Genomic DNA, 24,596 nt, shown 5'->3' with positions numbered 1-24,596 from the left:
CTTATACAGATCTTGCCCTATCAGCATATAGAGATCTTCCTCATTTTTTTCTTTGAAAAATTGGCGTTTTATTCTTCATTGCAAAGAAGTATGATAGTATTTTAAAGCAGCCCCTTGCCAGTGAACTTCTGGGTTCAGTCTTTGCTGTTAAACTTAATGCCACAGGGAAGCCAGATGCGGTGGCTTACACCTGTAATCCCAGTGCTTTGGGAGGCTGAGGCAGGAGGATCACTTGAGCCCAGGAGTTTGAGATCCACCTGAGCAACATAGCAGAACCCCATCATTACAAAAAAAAATTTTTTTTTTTTTTTTTTTTGAGACAGAATCTCACTCTGTCGCCCAGGCTGAAGTGCAGTGGCGCAATCTCGGCTCACTTCAAGCTCCACCTCCCGGGTTCACGCCACTCTCCTGCCTCAACCTCTCTACTAGCTGAGACTACAGGCGCCCGCCACCACGCCCAGCTGATTTTTCTATTTTTAGTAGAGACGGGGTTTCACCGTGTTAGCCAAGATGGTCTCCTGACCTCGTGATCCACCTGCCTCGGCCTCCCAAAGTGCTGAGATTACAGGCCTGAGCCACCACGCCCAGCCACAAAAATATTTTTTAAAAATAATAATAATGTCATTGTGAATAGCCTTGTGTTTATATCATCTGGTATTTGCCCATGTATCTTTGGGGTAGATTCCTAAATGTAGATGAAAAGGTAAGTGCATTTGTATTTTTTGCCAGGTATCTCTGTATTGCTGCTTTTGGGGCTGTATTATTTGCATTCCTTCCTTATTTGTGATGTACTAGAGTATCAGTTTCACCACTGTCTTGTCAACATCTGAAACGTTTGGATTTTTTCCAATTTATAGGTGAGGAAGGGTTTCCCTTTGTTACTTTAATTTTTCTTTTATTATGAGTGAAGTCGGACACATTTTTATATATTTAATTTGCATTTATTTTTCAGTAAATCATCTGTGGGCTCATTTTTAACATTAGGTCTTTGCTATTTTTATTTTGCTTCTCCTTACCATCTTAGCTTTTTATGTAAGAGTTGGATGTTTTATGTGCATCTCTATTGTGCTTGCTAGTGGAAAGCTCCTCAAGAGAAAGTGAACCTAGGATGGTGCCTGTGTTATTCCTTTCAGGCTGCTGTAGCAAAATAGCACAGAGTGGGTGGCCTATAAAACAACAGAAATATATTTCTCATGGTTCTGGAGGCTGGGAAGTCCAAGAACGTGCTGCCAGTTGATGGAGTGTCTAATGACAGCCTGCTTGCCTGCTTTATAGTCAGCACCTTCTCTCTGAGTCATCCGTGGTAGAAGGGGCAAGGAACTCTCTGGGGCCTTTTTTTTTTTTTTTTTTTTTTTTTTTTTGAGATGGAGTTTCTCTGTTGTTGCCCAGGCAGGAGTACAATGGTGTGATCTCAGCTCACTGCAACCTCCACCTCCCAGGTTCAAGCAATTCTCCTACCTCAGCCTCCTGAGTAGCTGGGATTACAGGCATTTGCCACCATGCCAGGCTAATTTTTGTATTTTTAGTAGAGACGGGGTTTTGCCATGTTGGCCAGGCTGGTCTTGAACTCCTGACCTCAGGTGATCCACGCGCTTCAACTCCTGAGCTCAGGTGATCCACCCACCTTGGCCTCCCAAAGTGCTGGGATTACAGGCGTGAGCCACCAAGCCTGTCCTCTGGGACCTCTTATGTAAGGGCACTGATACCTCCCAGCAGCCTTACCTCCTAATACAATCACATTGTGGGTCAGGATTTCAACATAGAAATCTGGGGAGTCTTAAACATTCAGTCCACTTCAGTACCCAAATGAACTTTGTAAAGCCTGTATGGCATCTAGTAGTGTCCTATAGTCTTTTTATGACTGAGTTACTTTCTGAATCTAATATTTTTGCACGAGTTATCTAACTTCATGACATCAGAATTTTAATGGTCATTTAGCCGTAACCCTCTTATTTTTATAGATGAGGCTACTAACTCTGCATTCTTAATTTATAGATTTATAGACAGAACTTTATAGATGATTATTCAAATATATTATTTTCAGGTGAGAAAGGACCAGATAGGTATATTTCTGTTTGGAAAATAGCAATGATGGTTCATTCGTAGGGAGAAACTAGAATTTTAAAATCATAACCTCTGAATTTTTTTTTTTTTTTTTTTGAGACGGACTCTCTGTTGCCAGGCAGGAGTGCAGTGGTGCGATCTTGGCTCACTGCACCCACTGCCTCCCGTGTTCAAGCGATTCTCCTGCCTCAGCCTCCAGAGTAGCTGGAACTACAGTTGCGCACCACCATGTCCAGCTACTTTTTGTATTTTTAGTAGAGATAGGTTTTCACCGTGTTGGCCAGGGTGGTCTCAGTCTCCTGACCTCAAGATCTGCCAGGCTCGGCCTCCCAAAGTGCTGGATTACAGGCGTGAGCCACCACGCCCGGCCAACTTCTGAGTTTTATATCCTGGAAATGTGTCTGTTTTAAGCTTGAGACTCTTCCTTAGGCTTTCAGATGTTCTTTAAGCAAGACCAGATTTGAAAGTAAATGAAACATTCTTCTTTTTAATGTCCACGTTTGATTTGAAGATTTTGGGGAGTAATAAAAGTAGTATGGTTCATGTGCAAATGCTTTTTGTATTTTGTGGATTTTGCATATATGTAGTCCTTAAAGTTATTTTTGTGGTTTGTAATCATTGGTGTTTACTTTGCCTGTTATGTAGTAGGCACCCATAAAGTTCCTCTTCAAAGCAGGGATGTTCATATAATTTTATCTTGTTTTCTTAGGGGTTCATGCGTCACACAAGTAGGCCTTCTGGAAAGCGTGTATGAAATGTTCAGGAAGGATGACCCCCGCCTAAGTTTCACACGCCAGTCCTTTGTGGACCGCTCTCTCCTCACTCTGCTGTGGCACTGTAGCCTGGATGCTTTGAGAGAATTCTTTAGCACAATTGTGGTGGATGCCATTGATGTGCTGAAGTCCAGGTTTACAAAGGTATCGTACACCTTAAATCAGTTAAATAGTAATAAGAAGTGAGCAGCCTACTTGACTGGTGTGCTTAGACACTGCTGTGTGCTCAGTCACATGACCTCTGCTGTTCGAGGAGTGTGCCACATAACAGCCTGTGGCTAAACAGGATCTGCCTTTATTTCCTGTGGCTTCTGTAACAGCTTATGCAAATTTGGATATTCTCTTACACTTCTGGAGGCCAGAAGTCCAGAATCAGTTTCACTGGGCTGACATCACAGTGTTGTCAGGGCCATGCTCGCTCTGGGAACTCAGGGAAGAGTTGTTCCCGGACTCCTCCAGGTTCTGGGGGCTGCCCGCATTGCTTGGCTTGTGCTGGTATCACCCTGGTCTCTTCCTCCTTGGTCACATTTCCATTTCCTGTCTATCTAATCTCCCTACACATCCTTCCTACAAGGTTGCCTGTGATTTCATTTATGGCCTACCCACCTGAACAATCCAAAATAATCTCCTCATCACAAGGCCCTTAACTACATTTTGTCTACAAAGTCCTTTTTTGCCACATGAGGAGGTAGGATTCAGGAATGAGGGCATCTTTTGGATACTTTTTGTGGGGCGAGGGCGGGATGTATCACTCAGCCTCCCTTGGAATCCTGTTGGGAAATACTATGAATACCCAGATGCCGCATTGTTAATGCAAACTTCAAAATAGCCGAGAGTTTTGGATTTTCACCTGTTGCTCCCATGTCTTCAGTAAGATTTTGTGCAAACATTTTCTACCCTTGGCTCACTATTTGGATGTCATGCATTATTTCCTGCTTCACCTAGTGTAACATATCAAATGCTTATATTCATGTTCTAGACCTGGACAATTGCATGCTTTCTTATTGAAGTGATTTAGCATTTTTGACTGTTAAAATTCTGTCTGTCTAAAGGATATTAAGTATTAAATTTGATATATTCAATAAGATTTATTTCATATTTAATAAGACCAAAGATAATTATTTGTTACTTTTTTGAAGCTAAATGAATCCACTTTTGATACTCAAATCACCAAGAAGATGGGCTACTATAAGATTCTAGATGTGATGTATTCTCGTCTTCCCAAAGATGATGTTCACGCTAAGGAATCTAAAATTAATCAAGTTTTCCATGGCTCACGTATTACAGAAGGAAATGAACTTACAAAGACACTGATTAAGTAAGATTTTACTTAATTTTGGATTTTATTGTATTAATGCTTTGGGTACATATATTTTTATTTGTGTATATAATGTGAATAAATATTTTATTTAGATACTGAGCTTTTATAGTTTTCTTCTGTTAAACCACTTAGGTGAACTTTAATTAGGGTGTTAATTTAGGGTGTATTGGATAACAGCTGTTTTATCTTGTACTAATATTTTACAAATAATAAAACCTTTTCCTTTTACTGTTCTTTTCCTGCTGTTTTTCCCCTTGAATAGCTTGATATATTTTTATAGCTTGATTTTCAGTAACAAAAGATTTAGAGCATTTTATTTTTTCTGAGATTTGAAGTTAAAGGAATAGTAAATATTTTTTAGCAGGCATTCTAAACACAAAAGTAGTCAAATGTATTTTCTCTAAAACTTGTCTTTTAATGGAGTTCTCCTCCTAGTAAATATTGAACACAGACTTTGCTGTGTCTGATTTTGCATCTCCAAACAAAATCATTATTAGCCTCCTCTTAGTGCTATCTTACCTCATCAGTGAATGATGTCACTGTTCAGTCATGACTGGGCTTTTGTCTGTCCTCCTTGCTTCCCTCTGTTTACTTACTGCACTTGATGCCATTGCATCACTGACCACTGTGTTGCAAGATCCATGTATGTATGCTGCCCTTGCTGTGAGATGGGTGACATGCTCCTTTTCATATTCCCAGTGCCCAATACTCTGCCTGGCACAAGCCTGACACTCGAGAAAGGCTGAATGGGAATGGCATTAGGGCTTGAGCAGTGATTGCCATGTTTTGTGAATTGATTTGTCACGTGTATCTCTCTGCAGATTGTGCTACGATGCATTTACAGAGAACATGGCAGGAGAGAATCAGCTGCTGGAGAGGAGAAGACTTTACCATTGTGCAGCATACAACTGTGCCATATCTGTCATCTGCTGTGTCTTCAATGAGTTAAAATTTTACCAAGGTTTTCTGTTTAGTGAAAAACCAGAAAAGGTAGGCCTCTCCTAAGGTGTGCACTATTGTTGTCATTGTAGGAGTTCAAAAGTTAGATTATATTAAACTTATAGATAATTTGCACCATCTTATATTAAAGATGTGGTTCTTTTAATTCTGCATAGGTATATTTAAAGCTGGAATGCTTTTCCATGAGTTACTACATAGCATTAATTCTAAAGTAACATCAGTTATGAGGATTTTCACCATTCAGCTATTTTTACATGATTCTTTGTATTCACAGAACTTGCTTATTTTTGAAAATCTGATCGACCTGAAGCGCCGCTATAATTTTCCTGTAGAAGTTGAGGTGAGTGAAATTGTCAGTGTTCTAAGTTAAAAAAGACTTACCAAGTGCTCACAAAGAAAACCATATTATGTCAAATACGTTAAGTTGCCAGTATTCAAGTCGGCTTTCAACAAAAACTGATGGTTTCATGTAGTTTATACAAAAACTGGCAATTTTAGCTTCAGATACAATCTCAGGCAACTACAAAATTTGTCAGAACTTGATTTCATCTCTTGACATGTGAAGGAAAGACAGTGCCAGTAAAAGCAAGTGTTAGGACATATCCCAGAAGTTGTTCTCTGAGAGAATTGCTCCAGTCAAAGAAGTTGAGATTCTTACTGTGGCCTTGCTTGGGCAACATGCCAGGATCATGGAGGAGTCATGGGTTAACTGGAAGACTTGCTCTGGCAGATGGGACAAAGTTTGTTTTAGCCAAGCTCAGATTGACATGCCAGCCTCAGCAATTGGGCAGTTGGTGAGAATGTGTTGGTTGCTGCCTTCCCACCCATTGGAAATGGGAAGGTGGGCAGAGAGCTGAGCTCATCCCCCATGGCGTGCACTTTCCCCACACAGCTGCTGACCTCCACCATGTCTTAGTGCTTCACCACTACATGTGAATGGTGATCCTGCCTTGAACAAGACTAGGATTGTTTTCTAGGCATATGTTCAAAGAACTAAAAAACAACAAAATTAGTACCTTAAGCATGTAGACACATGCTGTATGTTACTTCTGTACAACAGTGTAAGGCACCATGATATCATAACTAGATTTGAAGAAATTGAGGCTCAGAGATAATAAAATTTATGAGCAATCCAGGCATAAGAGCTTAGTACACACTGTATGCAGTGAGTTATACCAGAGCTGAGATGGAGGTTAAGTGCCTGGACCAAGTTCTGTGGGAATCTGCAGGAAGGGCTTTCCTTAAGGGACACTCACTAGTCTCTTGTTGAGGTTATGTTTTGAGTGCTTTCAAATTTGTTTTGTTTTAAAATTTTTTGTTTTGTTTTGTTTAAAAATTTATAATTTTTTTTTTTTTTACCAGATTGCTACTAAAACAGAAAAAGCATGACTATTATTGTAAAATGTTTTACATTGTTTATTTGTTCTGCCCAATAGGTTCCTATGGAAAGAAGGAAAAAGTACATTGAAATTAGGAAAGAAGCCAGAGAAGCAGCAAATGGGGACTCAGGTAGGATGTTTTCAAAATCATGAGAAAGGATTCAAATCGATGGGTTATTTTGTTTTGTTTCGTTCTAAGACAAATAGAGGAGTAAGATTATTTTTATGTAAATAGAAAATGCTTTAAGTACCCTGAAACATTGAAATTGAGTTTGAAAAAATATTTTAAGTGGCAAACGGAATTATATTTTGAAAGAAATGTACTTAGCTAAACTGAGCTGCGTGAAAAGGTCTCAGAGCAGCCAGATGGGGCTCAGATATGTTACACTTTTTTAAAAGTACAGAATTAGCTTGGTGTCTTATTGTTTGCATATAGATTGTATTTGTATGTTATTTAGATACATTCAGAAGTCTACAGTAGAATACAAGTCCTTCCAGCCACTCTTCTGTGCCCAGCCTCACTGTGGGTTCCCATCTCCTTCAGGACAGAGCTGCTCAAAGACCCTGATCTGCTGACCCCCTCCCCTGCAGCCCTTCTTCCTGGTCACTCCAGCATAAGGCCCCTCCCTGTGCCTTGTAGGCACCAGGCTTGCTTTTGCCCCAGGTCGTTTCCACTTGCCGTTTCCTCTAATACCCTCAACCCCAGGTGTCAGCATACCTCATGACATTTTGTTTAATGTCAACCCCTGAAGTAGACTCTTCTATTTAAAATTAGTCCTCTATCCCTCTATATGCTCCTTGTTTTTGTTTTTTGCTTAATTTTTCTTTATAGCTTTATCATCATTTCTTGATATGAGAATAAAATTTGGACCAATTTTCTAAATCTCTTAGGTGTTTTGGATTAGCTACTTTTCAGTAGTATTTCTTCCCACATTTATGTTAGACTTAATGGGCAAAATGTACATTATCAAAATTTTAAATGCAAAGAAAATTTGTTAATCATATGCAAAATTGGCCTGGTATAACAATTTCCTTGTCTATGACGGAATAACTGCTTGATAACAACAAAAAGAAAATGAGGTCTCTTCCCCATTTCCTTTTTGCTTTCTTGATCTGGATAATGGGTTAATAATCACCGGGTTGATGAAAACCTTAGATTAAAATACCCTTTCATTTTCATATCATTTGAGTTTAGAGAAGTACATTTCTTACTGATTGTGTTTGAATACATGTAATTTTCTCCTTTTTTATATTTCAGATGGTCCTTCCTACATGTCTTCCCTGTCATATTTGGCAGACAGTACCCTGAGTGAAGAAATGAGTCAATTTGATTTCTCCACCGGAGTTCAGAGCTATTCATACAGCTCCCAAGACCCTAGACCTACCACTGGTCGTTTTCGGAGACGGGTGATCACATTTCACATACTAAAAGAATTCTGTCAATGTTTGTGAAGAAAGGGGGTCACAGCTATGCTTTGCTGTTACTACAGGAAGCCAGTTCCCTGTCCATTGACAGACCTTGGAGTATAGAGTTAATTTGGAGAAATTTCCAAGATCTAATTCCTAGCCTTTTATTCTGTTGACTCAGCAATCAGATATCATCAGCACAGTAGGAGGTCAGGAGTCAACATAGCAAAGATGATCTGACCTGAGGTGCACTCCTGGGGAGTCACCATACAGATGGGTTCGGGGGTCAACATAGCAGAGACATCTGACCTGAGGAGCCACCCTGGGGAGTGACCATAGATGGGGGTCAGGGGTCAGTGTAGCAGAGATATCTGACCTCAGGAGCCACCGTGTGGAGTGACTGGGCAGACAGGGCAGGGGGAATATGTACTTGGGATGCAAGGAGGACATGAAATCCTTCTTATGTGTTAATTGTACAGTGAGTGTATTTGATATTACCAAATCATCATTATTACCGAAGTGTTTGTTATATGCTGTTGCCCCAGAAAGAACCTCCCACATCCACTGCCATGTCCACTGAATGTTAACTGTACCCTCTGCTCTCCTGGGCCCTCCCTTTCGCAGGAGCAGCGGGACCCCATGGTGCATGATGATGTGCTGGAGCTGGAGATGGATGAGCTCAATCGGCACGAGTGTATGGCGCCCCTGACGGCCCTGGTGAAGCATATGCACAGAAGTCTGGGCCCGCCTCAAGGAGAAGAGGTGCTTTTCCCACTCATCTTATCTGTTAACACTGTATTCATTGGTGTCATATTAACATAATATTGAAGACAAAACCAAACTGCTTATCAAATAAATGTGATTTTTTTGTTGTACATGTCTTACTTTGTCATTGTTTTCCCATAATATCAAAACGTAGTGTTATTTTATTCCACTTTTTAAGGTAATTTTGAATGTTTTATTTTAGGATTCAGTACCAAGAGATCTTCCTCCTTGGATGAAATTCCTCCATGGCAAACTGGGAAATCCAATAGTACCATTAAATATCCGTCTCTTCTTAGCCAAGCTTATTATTAATACAGAAGAGGTAAGTAATTGATTATTTCTTTATTCTTTGAATAGATTCTATAAGTCTGTTTATTCAATTCTATGAATGAATCAATTGTAATTCTATGAATCTACTAAAAAACACTCACAAAAAAGGAAAATATAAAGGTACAGAGCATGACATTTTTGTTCTCTGATTAGCCATCCAATATTTATCTACTTGTTCGTCACCATTCTTTTATCGTTTTTAACAAATATAAATTCACCTGTGAGTTAGAAGTGATCTTTGTATAAAGTACATGTAGCCGCTTTCTTATGGCTGCCAACGTATAGTAGCAAAAAAAAAAAAAAAAGCGGGGCGGGGGGAAGAAAATATTCCTGTTAACTCTGTATGAAAAACAGCTGACTCCTTAGGCAGCAGCTGAGTTTGTCAGGTAGGAGCATCTTGGAGTCGATTTTGGAAAGTCCTTTGAGCTAGACGTGGTGTAGTGCAGTGGGAGTTTGCACTCGGCAGGGAAGGAGCAGCATAGCATGGGTGGTCTCTGGGTGAACTGAGCAAGTCTGCACTGACTGCCTGGGCTGTGGGAGTGTGGTCGGGACCACAGCCAGGCCAGGCCATCCAGAGCTATGCAGAGGGTTGAGCTCATTCATTGAGCACCAGGGAACCACTGAAGGGCACTAAGTGGTGGGGTGACACCATCCACTTGGCTCCATAGAAGGTCATTCTGGGCAGCTCTGCAGATGTGGTGAGTCTGTAGGTCCCCGACAGGCTGTTCTAGGGCTGCAGTAGGACCTGCTTTCCTTAGGGCTCACTTGATTCTTCACACCCTAGGCCTGTGGTCTCAGGGTGCCACACTGGGGGAACTCAGACAGCCATGACCTGAGATCAAGCTGCCGGCAGGGTTGGTTCCTTCGAGAGCTATGAGAGAGTCTAGTCCAGGCTGGTCCCAGCATCTGGCAGCCTCGAGCACTGTGTGGTGTGTCAGAGACATTCTCCCTATGTCTTCACCTCATTTTCCCCCTTGTATCTGTCTCTGTGTCCTGATTTCCTCTTTTAATAAGGACACCAGTCATATTGGATTAGGGCCCACACTAATGACTTCACTTTAACGTGCTTACCTCCCTTTTGGCTTTAGGTCCAGTCTTAGAATAAAATTTTAGCTGATGGAAGATACAGTCTTGTATTAATATTTTGGCAGTTCAAGACCATTCTTTGATGTTTGACTTTTACATCCTCTTGTAGGTCTTTCGCCCTTACGCGAAGCACTGGCTTAGCCCCTTGTTGCAGCTGGCTGCTTCTGAAAACAATGGAGGAGAAGGAATTCACTACATGGTGGTTGAGATAGTGGCCACTATTCTTTCATGGACAGGCTTGGCCACTCCGACAGTAAGGATTGATGCATCTTTTATGTTAATATATTATCCTTTGCCAATAGCCTATAGAGCCTATGACACATAATTCAGGTCCCTCTCACTGACTGTGCTGTGGTTTTCAGCATTTGTTGCTACATTGCTGGTGTGCTTCTAAACCAAATGGTCTCAGCCTGCTTTAGTTTTATTCATCTGACCTTGCTTTTATTATGAAACTGTCAGGTGTTTGTTTTGTTTTGTTTGCTGCCTTTACTTGCCTTAGAAATGAGATTGCAAATGTATTAAAACTATGTGTAAACTGAATGTCAGCCAACCCTGAATGGGAGGCTCTGAGAACTTCTGCCCTGAAGTCCCTAGATTTTGGTGTTCGTGCCAGCTTCTCTACTCCCAGAGTATTGACTGATACCAGTAACGGCAAGATTAGGGCTAAAGCAGTAGCTGCCAGGTGGTAACACCATGTTATGTTGAGGCAGATGCGGTGCCCAGCAGTGTAGACGTGTGTGTGTGTTCGAGCTTTGCCTACTCATGTAACTGTGGATACTGACAGCATACAAACATTTTCATGTGAGGAGATGGTAGGAACAGTCTGTATTAAATATAATATACACATGCGGGGCCAGGTGTGATGGCTCACACCTGTAATCCCAGCACTTTGGGAGGCCGAGGCGGGCAGATCACTTGAGGTCAGGAGTTTGAGACCAGCCTGGCCAACATGGTGAAACCTTATCTCTACTAAAAAAATTTAAAAATTGCCGGGCGCGGTGGCTCACGCCTGTAATCCCAGCACTTTGGGAGGCCGAGACAGGTGGATCACGACGTCAGGAGATCGAGACCATCCTGACTAACACAGTGAAACCCCATCTCTACCAAAAATACAAAAATTAGCCGGGCGCTGTGGCGGGCGCCTGTAGTCCCAGCTACTAGGGAGGCTGAGGCAGGAGAATGGCGTGAACCCAGGAGGTGGAGCTTGCAGTGAGTGGAGATCACACCACTGCACTCCAGCCTGGGTGACAGAGCAAGACTCCGTCTCAAAAAAAAAATTAAAAAATAAAAAAAAAAAATTAACTGGACGTGGTGCTGCATGCCTATAATCCCAGCTATTCAGGAGGCTGAGGCCAGAGAATTGGCTTAAACCGGGGAGGTGGCGGTTGCAGTGAGCTGAAATTGCACTATTGTGCTCCATCCTGGGCAGCAGAGTGAGACTCTGTTCCCCCACTCCACCACCACCTCCCCACAAAAAATACACGGAGCTTTCTCATACGCTTGTCTCTGGATGTGCCCATCTCATTTGTTTCACAGTTAACCAAATTTAGATTTCTTTGTCCTAGTGTAATGAAATACTTTGTATTCTGCTTAATAAAATGAAAAAATTAAGAGGGGTTTAGTTTAACTTAGAACCCGTTGGAAGAGATTGATGTAGCTGATAGTATTGAGTCAGCAGCTCAGCTGAACTCAAGAGAGTGGAACTGCCGGGCTCAGGGTAGCTGAATAAAGCAACAGCAAGCCAGAAAGAGGGTTGCAGTGAAGGGTTTACTCACTCTTTAGTTATGGAAGTGAGAGGCTAACACTGGAGGGAGACTCCCCCTGTTCTGTTTGCCCCTGGAATGGTGCACTGCTCAGCAGCCAGGCGGATTAGCACAGACATGGGCTGTCTCACTGTTGAGAGGCCCGGAACAAGAGGCTGTGCAGTTTTATGGGGGAAGAGCTGAGTCAGAAAGCACTGGATACTGAGTTGGAGTGCGGAAAGTGCCTTCATGCCGCTCCCCTGCCCTGCAGGCGACCCCTGTCCAGGGCCTCAGATAAAGGGTCCTAGGCATGGAGGCTCCAGGAAGGAATGCAGAGGTGCTTGCATGGGGCATGGCGGCTGACAGTCTGCACCCTGGACGGCAGCTCTGAGACTGCAGCACCAGCGGTACCTGGTCCTCTTGCCAGGGACAGCCTTTGTTGTTGCCTGTTTCTGAAAAATCGCAGGGCTTTGAACTGGAGCCGGACTCCTGTAAAATGCCAGATTTCTTTTATAAATGAATTTGAGTTAAAAAATGCTTTTCCAGAATGGAGTGCCACATATTAATACAGAATTTCTGTACCTTTTCAGGGGGTTCCTAAAGATGAAGTGTTAGCAAATCGATTGCTTAATTTCCTAATGAAACATGTCTTTCATCCAAAAAGAGCTGTGTTTAGACACAACCTTGAAATTATAAAGACCCTTGTCGAGTGCTGGAAGGATTGTTTATCCATCCCTTATAGGTATGTTTACTGGTTTTCAGTATTGTTTAGAAATTTAGGTTAAAATGTAGTGTGTGGTAAATGATGATTACAGTGAAATTTAATTACATGAAATGATAGGAGGAAGAAAATAATTTATTGTTACTAATAAAACCACAGCCTCCAGAGTGTGTCTCCAGATGCGCCCTCCAGTGGCCCTGCCCTCCCCCTCAACTTGCCTGTGATGTCCCCATGCTGGGGAGGGGCACCACCCTCCATTGGCCCATGGGGTAAAGGGTGGTGGGAGGTGGGTAGGACTTGTGTGTAATTCCTTTTTTGGTAGCCTTAGGCAAGCTAAAACTTTCAAAAAGTTTTGCTATCAACTAAGGGAGAATTTAGGCAAATAATTAAAATACGAGGGCGATAAAATTGCCAGTGTTACAAAGCTGGAGTAACCTGGATGTGGACAGGAGGTGTTAGCAAGCAGGGGTATTGGATATGGGAAAAGAAAAAGAAGGCTTTTCTATAAAGTCAAAGCTAGACCTGGGGAAGAAACAGAAATAAAGAAAAAGCATTTCTTACCCTGAAGAGTAGCTTTAGAAAATTCTGTATTTGGCTGGGCGTGGTGGCTCACGCCTATAATCCCAGCTCTTTGGGAGGCCGAGGCTGGCAGACTAGGAAGTCAGGAGATCGAGATCATCCTGGCTAACATGGTGAAACCCCGTCTTTACTAAAAAAAAAATACAAAAAATTAGTCGGGTGTGGTGGCGGGCTCCTGTAGTCCCAGCTACTTGGGAGGCTGAGGCAGGAGAATGGCATGAATCCGGGAGGCGGAGCTTGCAGCGAGCCGAGATCACGCCACCTGCACTCCAGCCTGAGCAACAAAGCGAGACTCCAAGCCTCCATCTCAATCGCACCAGTGCACCCCAGCCTGGACGAGAGTGAGACTCCCTCTCAAAGAAGTAAAATTCTGTATATGTCTTCCTGCTTCTTATTTGATTATGTGACAGTCTCAATTTTCTCCTTTGTGCTTATGTTTCAGGTTAATATTTGAAAAGTTTTCCGGTAAAGATCCTAATTCTAAAGACAACTCAGTAGGGATTCAGTTGCTAGGCATCGTGATGGCCAATGACCTGCCTCCCTATGACCCGCAGTGCGGCATTCAGAGTAGCGAGTACGTGTTTGCTTGATTATTTTTTAGGTCACGTCTACCCAAACTGGATTGACAGACTTCGGTATGGTGCAGTTTTGATAAATTTAAGGACCGGACCTATGTTACAAATGTTTCTGGGCCAGGCATGTTGGCTCATGCCTGTAATTCTAACACATTTGAGAGGCCAAGGCAGGAGGATTGCTTGAGTCCAGAAGTTCGAGACTAGCCTGGACAGCATAGCAAGATCCCATCTGTACCAAAATATTTTTTTTCTTCCTAAATTTAGGAAGTTGGATTTAGATTTTTCTGGAAGAAAAAATATGTTTGGGGCAAATAAGAAATGTAGGTGTTTAAAACAGTGTATAATTTTTTTCATGTACATGCTGGCAGATGAGAGGTGGTATTTCTTATTGTCTAAACTGATACTCTAAACATTTACCCCCAGAAGTAACGCAGTCCCCTCAGGAGGCTTTGTTCTGGGCTCTCTGACCTTGAGGGCTGGTAGACGCTGGGCTGCACTGTCCACCTGGGAGCTAGGGCAGCTGGGTGTGACATGCCAAGACAAGAGGCCTCAGAAAGATGGTTACGGGACATCCCAAAAGGGTATTTCTTTGTCCTGCTCCTGAGGGTTGTGAAGTCAGTATTGACTCCTGGCCACTCCCTGGGTTTCCACCTGCCCTGCCTGACTCTCCCATCCCTGTGAGTGTTTCACTCTCTATGTTTGGTCCTCCGTGTTGGCCGCCCAGCACCGTTGGACCAGTTATTGGTACCAGAGATGACACGTGACCTCAGGGCTGAGGCAGTCAGCCAGCTTCACAGCAGCCTCAGTGGGAACTCGGCTCCTTTTTGACAGTCACTGGCTGGGCCTTTGGCTTCTATGCCAGAACAACCTTGCAGAGTCCCCTGAGTGCAGACAGTGGATGCGAGGCTCCCTGGGAAGCCTCCTCACACAGCATGGCACTGGGAGTGTGCTGTTTTTCATTTTATTGTCCTTGTCCTGCTATAGTAGGTGGGTTTTGAAAGGGAGTCAGTGCCCCGTCATCTTGGATAGTAGCTCTGTCTTTCACTGCAGCTTTCTGTTCAGCCTTATGGGATGGTCCAGCTGCAGCGGTTCTGCATGATCGGACAGCAGACTGCCCTACGATTTTCTGGTTATGACATCGGGCACCCTTAAATACATGCTGATGTGTGCATTTGTACATGGAATTTGCATCGTGTTCTATATTTAGATTTCCTCAACTTAGGCTGTCAGTATGGCATGAAAAGGAAAATTGTCATTTATATTTGTGGAACCACAGAATGGTTTATTTGATGCATATGTCTTTTCTGTGTTTATTGTAGATACTTTCAGGCTTTGGTGAATAATATGTCCTTTGTAAGATATAAAGAAGTGTATGCTGCTGCAGCAGAAGTTCTAGGACTTATACTTCGATATGTTATGGAGAGAAAAAACGTGAGTGTGCTACGCAATTTTCAGTAAATACCTCTTACTGTATTTTGATTTGTTGCGACCCTTGATACTTACATGTTTATTTCCTGTATGGTATTAGAAACAAAATGGGCTTCTGCATTTATTAATATTTTACTGTTCCTTACTATAATATAGCACATACAACACTTTTTTTAAACACCTTGGAAACTTGGTGAACGTGGAGAGGTCAGCAACCGTCTTGGTAATGTAAAATCAGGATGAGAGTGTTTAACCAGCTTTTATTACTGTGAATGTGGTCTCAGGATTTCCTTGTGGAGGAAATCGTCCTGGTAGATAACTGCTGTCGTCTCCCAGTCCATTCCTCCCCTTGCAGTTTTTGGTGCAGCTGTTGAACAGGGGAAGGGACCTCCCAGGCGACCCTCTCAGTACTGCTGCCTTGCCCACTGGACAGGACTGTGAGATGAGCCTAACTGAACATTTAAGTGCAGTGCACTGTTCAGATAAGAGGACTGAATGAAGAAGTAACGTTACTTCTTACTGTTCTAAAGTCTTTTTAGAGCTAGGATCTTGCTCTGTCACCTGGGCTGGAGTGCAATGATGTAATCATACCTCACTGCAGCCTTGCACTCCTGGGCTCAAGCCATCCTCCCACCTCAGCCTCCCGGGTAGCTGGGACTACAGGCATGTGCCACCATGCTTGACTAATTTTTTTATTTGTTGTAGAAACAAGGTTTTGCCATGATCCCCAAGCAGGGTTGTGGGTTTCAGGGTCATCACTGGGATTAGGTGCTCTGTGGGTCCCTCGGGATCTTGCTGCTGCATAGCCTGTCTGGGTGGCCCAGCTGGTCACACCCTGAGGACACTCTTGGCTCTTGTCCTCCTCCTGTGGCGGCCCCTTCTCTCTTTCCTCAGCTGCATTTCCCTAACCACCTCCACAGCTCTGCTGTGGCCTCACTCACTGCTCCCCTACCCACCTCATCCAGCCTCACGGCTTTATATAGACTGCCTTTATGTTCGTGATTCTCAAGTTTGCACCCCCAGCTCAGTTAACTCTCCTGAAAGAAAGGATGGAGTAGAGTCCAGGCCCAGTCACTGTTGGGCTGGATGAGGAGAGATTCAGGAGAAGCCAGGTGGTCCTGAGCAGGCACCAGTGGGCCCGGTGCTGTGATTGGAACCTTGTCCATGTCACCAAATATGGATTTGTTTGGATTTAAAATAAAATTAAGATGACCCCTTTGGGAAGATCAAACATTACTTGTAATTTATTTTAGGGATTATCAGCTATTTTTGTAAATAAACAGATTTTTTAAATTCAGTAGAACTTTTTTACAAGATGATTCTAACATCCCTAAATACGAGGTTTAAATCTACATAATATGCTTCATTTCCACCATAAATGGAGCAAGTTACAGCAGATCCCCAGGTTTAATCTCATGACTTAAATTTCAACTTAAGAATAAAAAACACTTCTGTTTTACATATTTTTTTCTGAATATAAAAGTGATACAGATTTATCGTAGAAATTTGGAAAGCAGAGTAAACATAAAGAAGTTGGTAAGAGGCCGGGTGCTGTGGCTCATGCCTGTAATCCCAGCACTTTGGGAGGCCAAGGCAGGTGGATCATTTGAAGTCAGGAGTTCAAGATCAGCCTGGCCAATGTAGTGAAACCCTGTTTCCACAAAAAAATAGAAAAATTAGCTGGACGTGGTGGCACATGCCCCTAATCCCATCTACTCGAGAGGCTGAGCTAGGAGAATCCCTTGAACCTGGGAGGCAGAGGTTGGAGTGAGCTGAGATCACATCACTGCGCTCCAGCCTGGACGACAGAGCAGGACTCCATCTCAAAAAAAATTTTAAAAAGTCAGTAAGAGAGGCTCACGCTCTTCCCACGCAACGTCCCTCAACACCTGCAGCACACAGCTCAACTGTCCTTGGTCTCTCTTATTCATACTGTTTTATAACTTGCTTTCTTTACTTGCTAGATTGTGATCATTTCATTGTGTTGTCGTATTAAATACTTTTAATAAAAAGACAGCTGATGAATCGGTAGTGTAATACTATATGTATTCTATGTGGGGTTCAGGCCGTTGAAATTTGTGGTTTTGTGTTAAGGGTTTTTCTTAAGATAATTTAAAAATAGCCTCATACTACAGGTTCAGTATCTCTATTCCAAAATGCTTGGGGCCAGGAGTGTTTTCAGTTTCTGGTTTTGCAGTATTTGTTTGAGCATCCCTAATTCAAAAATTCAAAATTCAAATGCTTCAGTGAACGTTTTGTTGAGTGTCATGCTGAGGCTCAAACAGTTTTGCATTTTGGAGGATTCTGGATTTTCAGATTTGAGGTGCTCAGTCTATGTTGAGTTTGCATTGAAAAACTGTTCAGTCTTCATGCCTTTGAAAAGGTTGCCTACGCCTCTTTCTGATGTTTGTGAGGAAGGAGGTGAGCCAGGAAGGACAGCAGTGTTTTCTGTTGCTTCCTTCCAGTGGACTCCACTGAGTGCTTCTCTGTGTGGAGGACGTTTGAGGACTTTCTGGTTCTAGATTCTAGGGATGCAGTAGGTAACAGGACAGGTCACGTCCCTGCCCTTGGGGAGCTGGCATTTGGGGAGGGGAGACAGATGGTATACAGATGAATATGTAACAACAGCACTTGGTGAAAAGAGGCAGGATGTGAGCAGACAGTGATGTGGACTGCTGTGTGAATAGAATTGCTTGAAAATTCTAGTCCATGTGAATATTTTTTATCAGAAATCTGAACATCATAAAATATGTCTCAAACAATATTTAGCCATTTAGCTTAGCTTCTCAAAGGACTTACTGGTCCTACCAAGTGTTTTGGTGTCAGTAGGAAACACTAATCTTCATTGATCTGACATCCACACGAGCAAGATACCTGGGTGCTCCGCGCAGAGCACAGTGATGTGGACTGGCTCACTGAGGTGTAGGAACTCAAGGATCCAGAACCTAAGGGTGTGCGATGGTCAGTGCCGACCAGCAGACATCCCCAGCACCAACTGACCTATCATCTGCCTTGTTGTAGGTGATAACATTGAACACCTTTGGGCTCACTTAACTACTCAAGATAAACCTTACTTTCAGTGCTTAATCTACATTTCCACTTTTGTGTATTTGAAAATAAACTTAATTTTTCAGATGCTGGAGGAGTCTCTGTGTGAACTGGTTGCAAAACAATTGAAGCAACATCAAAATACTATGGAGGACAAGTTTATTGTGTGCTTGAACAAAGTGACCAAGAGCTTCCCTCCTCTTGCAGACAGGTATGGGCTGTCCAGGGAGCCTGTGGGGGCAGGAGGGTCCTTGGCCCGCCTCTCACCAGTCCTCTTGCCCCCCAGGTTCATGAATGCTGTGTTCTTTCTGCTGCCAAAATTTCATGGAGTGTTGAAAACACTCTGTCTGGAGGTGGTACTTTGTCGTGTGGAGGGAATGACAGAGCTGTACTTCCAGTTAAAGAGCAAGGACTTCGTTCAAGTCATGAGACATAGGTGAGTGAAAACTAGCCCTGCTCTTGGGTCCCATTGGCTCATAAAGTGTTAATTTGTTCAGACGTCTTCACCCCAAGAAGAATCTGTGGGTTTCGATGATATGCACGTTTGTGAAGTTGGAATCTCTGAAGAAAAGGTGAAGGCACCTTAAGAATAGGACATCTGCTGAGGTGGGCCTGCTCCCTGCTCCCTTGGTCTGGCATCTTGGGGAGCCACATCCTAGGGCGTGTTTCACCCATAAATGAAGGAGGTGGCCTGTGGGGTTACCTTGGCTGTCTTCAAATTTAAATTGTGTGCTCTTGAGTTCTGTACCTATTTTGCCAGGTGAGAAGCTTCTGTTAATGTGTTTAAATTGTTCATTTATTTTCAAAATTGCAACATAGCATGAAAGTATATATTAAAAGAGAAAGCTGCTGATCACTTACATTGTATTATTTCCCGTCCCCGTACTCTTTTCCAGTCTTAGTCTATATACTTTTTTTTTTTTTCATTTTTTGAACTTTTATTTTTGAATCAGGAGGTACAAGTGCAGGTTTGTTACAAAGGTATATTGCGGAATGCTGAGGTTTGGAGTACAGATGAATCTGTCACTCAGGTAGTGACCGTAGTACCTAGCAGGTAGTTTTTCAACTCTTGCCTCGTATCCTCCCTTCTCTTTTGTTTGTTCCCCAGTGTCTGTTGTTCCTGACTTTATGTCTGTGCGTACTCAGTGTTTAGCTCCCACATATGAGTAAGTACATGCAGTATTTGCTTTTCTGTTTCTGCACTAGTTCGCTTAGGACAATGGCCTCCAGCTGCATCCATGTTGCTGCAAAGGACATTTCGTTCTTTTTTATGGCTGCCTAATACTCCATGGTATATATGTACCATTTTCTTTATCCAGTCCACCATTGATGGGCACCTGGGTTGATTCCATGTCTTTGCTGTTGTAAACGGTGCTATGGTGAACATATGGGTGCATGTGTCTTTTTGGTAGAATGATTTATTTTCCTTTGTGTATATACCCAGCAATGGGATTGCTGGGTCAAATGATAGTTCAACTCTCACTTCCTTGAGAAGTCTCCAAACTGCTTTCCACACTGGCTAAACTAATTTATATTCCCACCAACAATGTATAAGTGTTCCTTTTTCTCTGCAGCCTTGCCAATATCTGCTATATTTTTAACTTTTTAAGAAAACTATTCTGACTGGTGTGAGATGGTATCTCATTTGCATTTCCCTGATGATTTGTGATGATGACCTTTATATATATATATATATATACACACACACATATATATACAGTTATATACATATACATATATACATATATGTATATATTTGTTGGCCACTTTTATGTCTTTTGAGACGTATCCATGTCTTTTGCTAATTTTTTTAATGGGGTTGCTTTTTACTTGTTGAATTAAGTTTTTTATGGATTCTGGGTATTAGACCTTCATTAGGTACATAGTCTGTGAATATTTTGAATATTTTCTCCCATCTATAGGTTGTCTGTTTACCCGCTTGATAGTATCTCTTGCTGCACAGAGTCTCTAATTTAACTAGGTCCTGCTGGTCAATTTTTGTTTTTGTTGCAGTTTCTTTTTAGAACTTAGTCATAAATTTTTTGCTAAGGCTGATATTGAGAAGGGTATTTCCTAGATTTTCTTCTAGAGTTTTTATAATTTGAAATCTCACATTGAAGTCTGTAATCCGTCTTAATTTTTTTATATGGTGATAGGCAGGGGTCTGGTTTCATTCTTTTGCATATGGTTAGCCAGTTAGCACCATTTATTGAATGAGGCATCTTTTTCCCACAGCCTATTTTTGTTGACTTTGTCAAAGATCAGATGGTTGTAGGTGTGTGGCTTTATTTCTGGGTTCTCTATTCTGTTCCATTGGTCTGTGTGTCTGTGGTTCCCCCTCGCCCCCACCCCGCACCAGTACCATGCTGTTTTGGTTATTGTAGCCATATAGTATAGTGAAGTTGGGTAATATGATGTTCTGGCTTTGTTCTTTCTGCTTAGAATTGTTGTGGTTATTCGGGCTCTTTTTTGGTTTCATATGAATTTTAGAATAGTTTTTTCCAGTTCTGTGAAAAGTGACATAGGTAGTTTGAAAGGAATAGCATTGAATCTGTAGATTGCTTTGGGCAGAATGGCTATTCTAACAGTATTTTTTCATTTATTTGTATCATACCCGATTTCTTTCAGCAGGGTTTTGTAGTCCTCCTTGTAGAGATCTTTCACCTCCTTGGTTAGCTGTATTCTTAGGTGTTTTATTCTTTTCTTTGCTATTGTAAATAGGCTTACATTCTTGATTTGGCTCTCAGCTGTAATGTTATTGGTGTATAGGAATGTTACTGATATTTGTACATTGATTTTGTGTCCTAAAACTTTACTCAAGTCGTTTATCAGTTCTAGGAACCTTTTGGCAGAGTCTTTAGGGTTTTCTAGGTATAGAATCATACCATCAGAGAAGAGGAATAGTTTGATTTCTTCTTTTCCTATTTGAATACATTTTATTTCTCTCTCTTACTTGATTGTTCTGTGTAGGACTTCGAGTACTATGTTGAATAGGAGTGATGAGAGTGGGCATCCTTGTCTTTTCCAGTTTTCAAGGGGAATGCTTCCAGTTTTTGCCATCATTCAGTATCATGTAGGCTGTGGGTTTGTCATAGATGATTCTTATTATTTTGAGGAATATTCATTTGATGCGTGGTTCGTGGAGGGTTTTGGTTTTTGTTTTTGAGATGGAGTCTCACTATATCACACAGGCTGGAGTGCAGTGGCGTGATCTTGGCTCACTGCAAGCTCTGCCTCCTGAGTTCATGCCGTTCTCCTGCCTCAGCCTCCCGTGTAGCTGGGACTACAGGTGCCTGCCACCACGTCTGGCTAATTTTTTTGTATTTTTTCTTTAGTAGAGACAGGATTTCACCGTATTAGGCAGGATGGTCTCAAACTACTGACCTTGTGATCTGCTCGCCTCAGCCTCCCAAAGTGCTGGGATTACAGGCATGAGCCACCGCACCCGGCCAGTTGAAGGTTTTTATCATGCAAGGATGTTGGATTTCTCTCTCTCTCTCTCTCTCTCTCTCTCGCAGTCTCTCTCAGAGTCTCTCTCTCTCTCTCGGAGTCTCTCTCTGTTACCCAGGCTAGAGTAGAGTGGCGCGACCTCAGGTCACTGCAACCTATGCCTCCGAGGTTTAAGTGATTCTCCTGCCTTAGCCTCCTGAGTAAGGCACATGCCACCATGCCTGACTAATTTTTGTATTTTTAGTAGAGACAGGGTTTTATCATGTTGACCAGGCTTGTCTTGAACTCCTGACCTCAAATGATCCATCCGCCTCAGCCTCCCAAAGTGCTAGGATTATAGGCGTGAGCCACTGTGCCTGGCCCAGAATGTTGGATTTTATTGAAAGCTTTTTCTCCATTTATTGAAATTATCATAAGGCTTTTGTTTTTAATTCTGTTTATGTGGTGAATCACATTGATTAGTGTATGTTGAACCAACCTTGCATCCTAGGAATAAAGCATACTTGATTGTCATGCATTGACCTTTAATTGTGTTGTTGGATTCAATTTGCTAGTATTTCGTTGAGGATTTGTACATCTGTGTTCATCAGGGATTTGGCCTGAAGTTTTCTTTTTTCATTGTGTCCTGTCAGATTTTGGTATCAGGATTTTGGCTTCATAGAATGAGTCAGGGAGGAGTCCTTTCTCCTTGGTTTTGTGAAATAGTTTCAGTAGGATTCGTACCAGTTCCTTGTATATCTGGCAGAATTTAACTGTGAATCCATCTGCCCCGGGGGTTTTGTTTTCTTTTTTTTTTTTTTTTTTCTGGTTGGTAAGTTTTTTTCATTATTGATTTAATTTAGGAGCTCCTCATTGGTCTGTTCAGGTGTTTGTTTTTTTTTTTTTTTTTTAATTTCTGGTTCAATCTTGGGGGGTTGTATGTTTCCAGAAATGTATCCATTTCCTCTAGATTTCCTAATTTGCTTATGTAGAGGGGTTCACAATAGTCTCTGATGATCTTTTGTATTTCTGTGGGATCAGGTATAATGTTATCTTTGTCATTTCTTATTGTGCTTATTTAGATCTTCTGTCTCTTTCTTTTTGTCTCTGTCTGTTGATCTAACTTGAGATCTATCAATCCTGTTTATTATTTCAAATAATCAACTTTTGGTTTTGTTGAATCTTTGTGTAGATTTTTGGATCACAGTTTCATTCAATTCCACTCTGTATTTTGGTTATTTCTTTTCTTCTGCTGTCTTTAGGGTTGGTTTGTTTTGTTTTGGTTGGTTTTAAGGCGGAGCCTCACAGTGTTGCCCAGTCTGGAGTGCAGTGGTGCCATCTTGGCTCACTGCAACCTCCATCTCCCAGGTTCAAGCTATTTTGCCTCAGCCTCTTTCCCGAGTAGCTGGGACTACAAGTGCACACCACCATGCCTGGCTAATTTTTTTGTATTTTTAGTAGAGATGGGGTTTCACCTTGTTCGTCAGGCTGGTCTCAAACTCCTGACCTCAAATGATTCTCCTGCCTTGACCTTCCAAAGTGGGATTACAGGCGTCAGCCACTGCACCCGAACTTGGTTTGTTCTTGTTTTTCTAGTTTATATGCGATGTTTGATTATTGATTTGAGGTCTTTCTAATGTTTTGATGTAGGCATTTAGTGTCCCTGTTTTCCCTAATTGAAAAAAATTTGATTTCTGCCTTAATAATTTTGTTTTCTCAACAGTAATTTAGGAGTAAGTTGTTTAATTTTTATGTAATTATGTGTTTTTGAGAGGTCTTGGTATTGATTTCTATTTTTATTGTACTGTAGTCTTGAGAGTGTGCTTGGTATGATTTTGAATTTTTTAAAATTTATTGAAGCTTGCTTTATGGCTGAGCATGTGGTTGATCTTAGAGTACGTTCCATGTGCAGATGAGAAGAATGTATATTGTGGTATATTAGATGGAGTATTCTATAGATGTATTGGGTCCAGTTGTTCAAGTGTCGAGTTTAAGTCCAGAATTTGTTAGTTTTCTGCCTGCCTTATCTATGTAACACTGTCAATAGAGTGTTAGTTTTCCACTATTATTGAGTGCCTCTTTATAGGTCTAGAAGAACTTATTTTATGAATCTGGGTGCTCCAAAGTTAGGTACTTATATATTTAGTATATAGTTAAGTCTTCTTATTGAATTGAACCCTTTGTCATTGTGTAATGCCTTTTTTTGTCCTTTTTAACTATTGTTGGTTTAAAGTTGTTTTATCTGATAAAAGAATAGTGACCCCTGCACTTTTTCGTTTTCTGTTTTTGTGATAGATCTTTCTCCATCCTTTTACTTTGAGCCTGTGGGTGTTGTTACATGTGAGATGGGTCTCTTGAAGAGAGAAGATAAATGAGTTTTTTTTTTTTTAAATCCAACTCACCACTGTGTGGGTTTTAAGAGGGGCCGTTAGACCGTTTACATTCAAGGTTTATATTGATATGTGAGGTTTTGATCCTGTTGTCATGTTGTTACCTGGTTGTTTTGTAGACTTAACTGTGTAGTTGCTTTATAGTGTCTGTGGGATACATACTTAAGTATGTTTTTGTGGTAGTAGCAGGTATTGTTCTTTTGTTTCATGTTTAGCACTCCCTTAAGGACCTCTTATAAGGCAGGTCTAATGTTAACAAATTCCCTTAATGTTTCCTTGTCTGAAAAGAACTTTATTTTTCCTTTCCTTATGAAACTTAGTTTGGCAGGATATTAAATTCTTGGTTGGAATTTGTTTTCTTCAAGGATGCTGAAAATAGGCCCCAGTCTCTTCTGGTTTTTAAGGTTTCTGCTGAGAGGCCCGCTGGTAGCCTGATGAGGTTCTGTCAGTATGTGACCTGACCCTTCTTTCTAGCTGCCATTAAAATGTTTTCTTTCGCTTTGACCTTGGAAAATCTGATAACTATGTGTCTTGGGGATGGTCTTGTATGGTGTGTCACAGGGGTTCTCTGAATGTCTTGAATTTGCATGTCTAGGCCG

The 24,596-nt window shown here is 41.8% G+C and overlaps 1 protein-coding gene across 1 annotated transcript in view; it reads left to right on the top strand.

Annotated features, from left to right (window-relative positions):
* LOC111525260 (DNA-dependent protein kinase catalytic subunit) overlaps positions 1-24,596 on the top strand; it is a 178,046-nt gene that overhangs the window by 82,211 nt on the left and 71,239 nt on the right. Inside the window, exons 40-53 of the mRNA XM_026456188.1 lie at positions 2,774-2,981; positions 3,977-4,155; positions 4,980-5,148; positions 5,393-5,458; positions 6,555-6,627; positions 7,756-7,904; positions 8,529-8,666; positions 8,872-8,991; positions 10,195-10,338; positions 12,418-12,569; positions 13,570-13,701; positions 15,022-15,133; positions 18,265-18,389; positions 18,465-18,614. Of these exons, the coding sequence (XP_026311973.1) occupies positions 2,774-2,981; positions 3,977-4,155; positions 4,980-5,148; positions 5,393-5,458; positions 6,555-6,627; positions 7,756-7,904; positions 8,529-8,666; positions 8,872-8,991; positions 10,195-10,338; positions 12,418-12,569; positions 13,570-13,701; positions 15,022-15,133; positions 18,265-18,389; positions 18,465-18,614 (1,917 nt within the window). The remainder of the gene's footprint in view (positions 1-2,773; positions 2,982-3,976; positions 4,156-4,979; positions 5,149-5,392; positions 5,459-6,554; positions 6,628-7,755; positions 7,905-8,528; positions 8,667-8,871; positions 8,992-10,194; positions 10,339-12,417; positions 12,570-13,569; positions 13,702-15,021; positions 15,134-18,264; positions 18,390-18,464; positions 18,615-24,596) is intronic.

This window comes from Piliocolobus tephrosceles, chromosome 7, assembly GCF_002776525.5.
Source record: "Piliocolobus tephrosceles isolate RC106 chromosome 7, ASM277652v3, whole genome shotgun sequence".
NCBI classification, from domain to species: Eukaryota; Metazoa; Chordata; class Mammalia; order Primates; family Cercopithecidae; genus Piliocolobus; species Piliocolobus tephrosceles.
Note: the sequence above shows the minus strand (reverse complement) of the source record. Positions and strands in the feature narration are given on the sequence as shown.